The 6,076-nt window shown below is 39.8% G+C and overlaps 1 protein-coding gene across 1 annotated transcript; it reads right to left on the reverse strand.

The window, feature by feature from the left end:
- Positions 1-254: 254 nt before the first annotated feature.
- On the reverse strand, positions 255-4,498 carry LOC133925880 (GDSL esterase/lipase EXL1-like). Its single transcript, XM_062371622.1, has 5 exons — positions 4,184-4,498; positions 2,299-2,429; positions 1,951-2,184; positions 915-1,176; positions 255-653 (listed from the first exon to the last, which is right to left on the reverse strand). Exons 1-5 carry the CDS (start codon positions 4,461-4,463, stop codon positions 466-468), a joined length of 1,095 nt encoding a protein of 364 aa, XP_062227606.1. The 5' UTR covers positions 4,464-4,498; the 3' UTR covers positions 255-465.
- Between the last annotated feature and the right edge of the window lie 1,578 nt (positions 4,499-6,076).

The raw sequence follows: 6,076 nt of genomic DNA on the forward strand, positions 1-6,076 counted from the left end.
TAGAACTTCTAGACTTAGTAAGATTTCGGTGGGATGGGGTAACCCTCCATGTATTAGGTACCGGGGCGTTACAAGCAGATGATCAAAATAGCATAAGGTTCAATAATTATTCTGGACTATTAATTATTAACCTGAGGTGATAAAGCTATTTCTGTTGTCACAAAATGGTAAGGTTCTGATTATTGTTACAACAAAAACGAATATTGATTTATTTTTGCACAAATAAATATTAATTTAGCTACATTTGGCACAATGATAATATCTGTACAATGCAATCATATATATTTTCACTCGACAAGTACACATTCTTGTGTGTTTTACACGCTAGTAGGTTTTAGCCATTTGGCAAATGTCCTCATCAACTTACATGCATGGTCAAATTGTCCTAGATACAGTAATGAATATTATATCAACTTTAGAGCGTGCAATAACATTTTCTTTGTATTGTATACAAAGAAAGTTTCTTCACATTAGGTACTGCGTACTTTGCTGTATGAGCTTGTCCACTACAATGTCGTAGGCCTTCTCGGTAGGATGGAAGCCGTCCCAGAAAATATAATCAATGGCATTTGGACATGCACTGTGGTATGCAATGAATATCGCAGCATCTAACACTGTGCTACCACAGCAACCTTCGCTTACCTCCTTGAAACCTACAAAATTGTAAAATATTATTTAGTATTAGAATTGGTTGCACTGATAACATGTCAATTAAAAACTTCAGTAAGAAGACACAAGCCCAACGACCATCATATCACAATATCACATATATGATTCATTACATAGATCTTGCAGCTACATCCGTTCATTGATTATTTTTTGAGGGGGCTATGCCAATAGGAAGATTAGTCGTCTAAAATTATAATTTTAGCGCATCAATATTGAGTTACTATAAATGAAAGCGTATGACTTACCATACAAAGCTGGATTCAGAATAAGATCGAGTACATTGTAGTATATGTCGACATAAGCAAACTTTGATCCATAAACATTTCGTTCTGCATTTAGTCGATCTATTTCCTTTGACATTTTCGAATTAAATAGTTCTGATGCTTGATTCCTTAATGGATCGCATTCTCTTGATGGACTTCCTCCAAGTGTTATTTGTGAAGGACAACAACCCAATGGTGGAACACCAACAAATCCGATCGTCTTAGCTCCCATATCGTTCAGAGTCTGTACAAAAGTAGACCATAAATGCTTTAGTATTATTTATATTAAATGCAGAGTGGATGTTTTAGTGTACAGAGAGAAATTGATTTACAGGACGGGAAACAATAGCATTGACGAGTGTGAAACTCTGATCCCAAAAAAACGCCTGTATTTGTTCTAAAACAATATCTGTCTTGTGTGCTTTATGTAGAAAACTCAACGCTATATGACAATGTGGAAAGTTGTTATGGGCTGAAAAAGCAGTTCATGCATGAGACTGTAGCACTGCGGGCACAGTAGCAGTGCATGCTACTGTAGCATCAGGGGTACTGTGACACCAGATTAGAGATATATTAGTTGTTAGGGATTATATTAAATTAGTTTGAGGTAAGATCTATTAGTTAGTCTTAGAGATAAGATTGGTTAGTTTAAATTATTAGAGTAGACTCCTATATAAAGAAGGACACAATATCTATTGTAATTTAGCAAAGATGAATTATTCTAGCATTCTACAATATTCGGTCTCCTCAATATACGATCTAATCTATCTTCTAACAATCAATGCCGCCTGATTGTCCTCTCAGCCTATAATTATCCTAACAAAGTCATACATTGCAAACTTGCAAACACGGGGAGTAAAAAATAAAAGAGAAGGTCCTAGTATCCAAATAAAAGTTACAGAATCGAAATGAGAGTTTTGTGAATAAATTGATGATAGATCAAAAGAGAAGCCATTAAAAAGTTTCAAATATCAACAGTTTTAAAATAAGTTTGTACAATCAAAATCGTAACAATTACCGTGGTGAAGTTGATCGCCGAAGAGACGAGAAAGTCCACATAGGAAGGAAGGTCATATTCTTTGCGTCTCAAAGGAAGTGTAAAATAATTATTTAGAATGTCATTTGATCCCATGGCTGTAAAGAAGAAGGCTTGCGACAGAACACGTGCCATTTCCTCTTCTCCAACCAAAGCTGTTAGCTTCTCCTTGTAGTCACGGAATAATTCAAGTTGATCCGCACTCGACATGGCATTCTACATTCATTGACATATATATTAACTTAGAGAGCAATCTTATTCTCAGAGACAATTATAAGAAGTAACTACTTCCAGATTGGTATAGTTCGATATGTGCAGGAAAAAAGGTACCGAGAGTGTAGATGTGAGCGGATCATATCCACTGCCTCCAGACGGAAAGGCCACACCAGTGAGTAGGTCATTTAGTTGAAGATCACCACCAAGGTAAGGAGGCAGTAGCTCCTTAACACCCAACTTAGAAGCTATTCAGAAAAAAATAAAATACAAAAGGAAGTTTAGTTTTATTAACCGTGGCCTCCTACCAGATAAGGAGTTAAAAGGGAAAAGTATGTCAGTCAGCCCGTAACGTAAATTAAGTTGGACAATAATGGGTTTTAATATTATGTTGTATTGTAGTCTAATCATGTATGTATATGATTCTTTGGCATTGTAAATTGTATACACGGCCCTCATACTTCTAGCTATGAACTATGACATGGCATTATACTGTGGTTTAGTATAAAAACATGCGGTTAAAATGTGCTACAGGTCTAGCACCGCTCTTGGCCTTTTGTGCTCACTTCGCACAAAACAGTTAACCAAGAAATTTGACCTAGTGCAATTAAGGGTCTGTTACACTTAGCCAATCATGGCCATAGGAAGGGATGAGAATGAAAGAAAACTGCAATGGTGACGCATCGGAGCTAGTGGTTGGCTTTGGACATGAATCCTCCATATTACTGCACGGTGCAGCAACACTCAACTGATATACTGTAGATGATACCTCTCCGTTGGCTTTGCAATCAATGTAGCCGAACCGACTGACACAAACGTAGTTGGACCACTGGAAGTGTGCGATGGAGGGACATGGAATTCCTAGGAAAATCCAGGACAATGATGTGTAGCTGCATCTAGTAATCTCGTTACTCAGCCAGTGTCTGGTATCAAATTTCTGTTATTTTTCAGCACAGAAGCACCCCGACCACTCCAGCTCACTCCCAAGCCCCAACGGATTAATTCCACTCGCATTTGTCCACCACCTCCGTCCTCCATATCTTGTAGGTTTGCAGCTACCACCTTTGCTACCAGTTCATTAGTGTCCTGTCTCTAAGCCTTGTGAGGAAACGGGAAATGCCGCCATCAAGCGACGAGGTAGGCTCGCCAACCCTCCAGTTTTCGGGAATGGAGTGATTGGCTGGTCGTTTCCTTCAGTTAATCCTCTAAAGCTCTGGTAACGTTATTGGATGCATTTGTTTAATTTGACCTTGTTGTAGTCCTTTGTTCCATTATTTCAACCTGAATCCAGATTTTAATTGTTACAGCCTTTCTCCGTTCATTATCGATCTCTCACCGCTATTAATGAAAGTTGCAGCATTATGACAGTAAAAAGATTGCTTCTTTGTAATTTTTCGACCTATAGTTTGGGATATAATGTAGGCTGTGTGTATTTACGGATGGAGAGGCTGTGATTTTTATATTCCATTAACTAAAACAGTTCGAGGAATGGTTTGGAAAAGTTTGTGAGGTATTTTGAATACGAGGTGGTATTCTGTTCAATCAAGTTCTCTGAATTCATCACTGGTTTCCTTTTTTAAAAAAAGTTCCTTGAATCCTTTGAAAATCACTAACCGCTTATGATTTGTTTCCCCTCACATTCAGGGGCTAGTATCGTCCTATCTAAATAAATTAGTTTTCCTTTTTCAGCTTATAAAAATACTACTGTATTATATATATATATATATATATATATATATATATATATATATATAGGGATCAAACAAACAATTCCAGTTTTCATATATAGCTTTCACCTATAGCTACTCAAATTCCCCACCTTTGGACCATGTTCTGAAATACTTACATTATACCGCCAATCATGTACAGTGTTTAGATGATGATAGACAATCTAAAAAAGAAAGCATAAATATACATTTTGATATAGTTGTGTGATTTACTTTCGTTCATGCAGTACCTCCGACAATAGCATGGAGATAAATAAGGTAGCAAGGACACGTACCCAAGAAGTCCCCGGGGACCTTCCCATTGGAGAACCTCCCGGTGGCAACGCCGCCAGGGAAGTCCTGCCCGTAAGGTGGGAAGTTGGCCTTCGCCTCCGTCAGCCGGTGGTTGTTGTTTCCGGGGTCGACGATGGAGTCGCCGAACATGAAGACGGCCGAGAATTTCTTTCCTCCATGCACTCCCGGCAGAAGCACCACCAACACCACCGGAAGCAGAACGAAAAGAAGCCACACATGGGCCCTGAGACCAATGCTGCTGCAGGTCATCACAGACGCCATTATTTTGCCTAGCTTCTCTGCAAGTTGCTGCCTCTGCAGCCGCTGCTGGGAGACCGCACGAGTTTTATAGGGAGGCGTTGATCAGGGAGGCACGTACGCATGTGCAGCAACTATGACTGTGAAGCGACCGGGGTGCGTGACACGGTGGTTGCGCGTTGCATCCGCCATTAATGGGTGCGCCCCTGTCAGGCTGTTTTTGACTGTCACGTACATGACTTTTTTTTCTATTGTGATTTAGCCACCAATTCCGGCAAGAAACGGATTAGAAGGCGTACGACCAAACTTGTGGCGACCTAATCACGCGCGTGGTGAGAGTCTAATGAAGGAGAAATTAAACGTCCTAATCTCTGGCAAGTACGCTGCACGCTCGTACTTCTGCTGCCAACTTATGTGTCCATGCATATATATGATTGGCCGCTCTACCGTAACGTCCTCTGTTTGATAGGTTTTATATGTACGTCCTAGCTAGTGCCTTGAATTGACTACTATCTTACACGAGGTGACAGGGTTATGGAAACTTCAAATGTGACGACATGTAAAAATAGCTGCTGAAATGGTCACGAACAGGAACACAACAGCAGCCTCGTACAGGAATAATGGTTTGTGGTGGTCACGTAATGAGTTAAACTATTGGTATACTAACATCAATACAGTGCCCTGTTTCATAGACTGAAGAGGCGCGTCGGCGATGAATCTTTACCAGAAGATATGTCCCATGCAATTCAATTGCCACTATACAAATTGCCACTATACAACATGAAGTGTGAATAGTGCCACAAACTGTTTGCTTTCGGTAAAGTTCCTTTGGGGTGTTCTCCAGTTCGTGCTTTTCTTAGATGCTCCGGACATAATAGTGCGTAAATCTATTAGGAATGTAATTAGTAGCAAAAAAAAGTTGCAAATCCCCCTGCAAGTCTCTGATTGTCATACAGCGCCCCTAGTTTCAAATCCTGCATGGCACCGGATGGGGAACTGCCTGGTCTTCCTGGGGCTCCGCTGCTCTTCCGTTTTTCGTTAGTCTCCTCGGTGGCTCCATGGGCCGGTTTTAACCGATGTGGCTCCATGGGCCGGTTTTAACCGATGTAGCTCCCCAGTGTCATGTCTCGCACTCGCGTTCTCTCTTCCATTCTCATTGGAAGGCAACACCTAGTGTGTTCTATGGATGTTGGATATGTGTGAAATTGTGGCGTCGAGGGGAGGAGGGTGTAGTGGCACAACGAGGAGGTGTGATTGGAACGGACATATACGGCTACAGAAAGTGTCATTTTTACACCTTTTTGCTATCCGTTAGTAAATAATTAGTAGTGATAAAATATCATTACTTGTTCTTAAAAAACTAGTAGTAATAGCTCATCAGGTAAAAACCAACACCAATAATCAAGTATCGCTGCTAGTTCAAATAAAAAACCGATAGTTATACTATCATTGCTGGCTCATTACCACTGCCGACAGTGTTAATGAAACGACAATGGTAATAACATGTAGCCTATATTCAGAAATTCATAAGTTAGATAGAGACAAATTTTATATAAAAATTGTAGCTCCTAACGAGATCTATAACTTCATAATTGATAATTTTTTTAGTTGAAGTAATATAAATACCCAAATAATCA

Source organism: Phragmites australis, chromosome 8 (assembly GCF_958298935.1).
Source record: "Phragmites australis chromosome 8, lpPhrAust1.1, whole genome shotgun sequence".
In the NCBI taxonomy this organism is placed as follows: Eukaryota; Viridiplantae; Streptophyta; class Magnoliopsida; order Poales; family Poaceae; genus Phragmites; species Phragmites australis.

Excerpts from the sequence above, each read along its gene's own strand:
- LOC133925880 (XM_062371622.1), bottom strand. The coding sequence starts at position 4,463 with ATGGCGTCTGTGATGACCTGCAGCAGCATTGGTCTCAGGGCCCATGTG. Across the intron at positions 2,430-4,183 it reads GGTCCCCGGGGACTTCTTGG|CTTCTAAGTTGGGTGTTAAG; the intron begins GTACGTGTCCTT and ends TTTTCTGAATAG. Across the intron at positions 654-914 it reads TCTGAATCCAGCTTTGTATG|GTTTCAAGGAGGTAAGCGAA; the intron begins GTAAGTCATACG and ends ACAATTTTGTAG.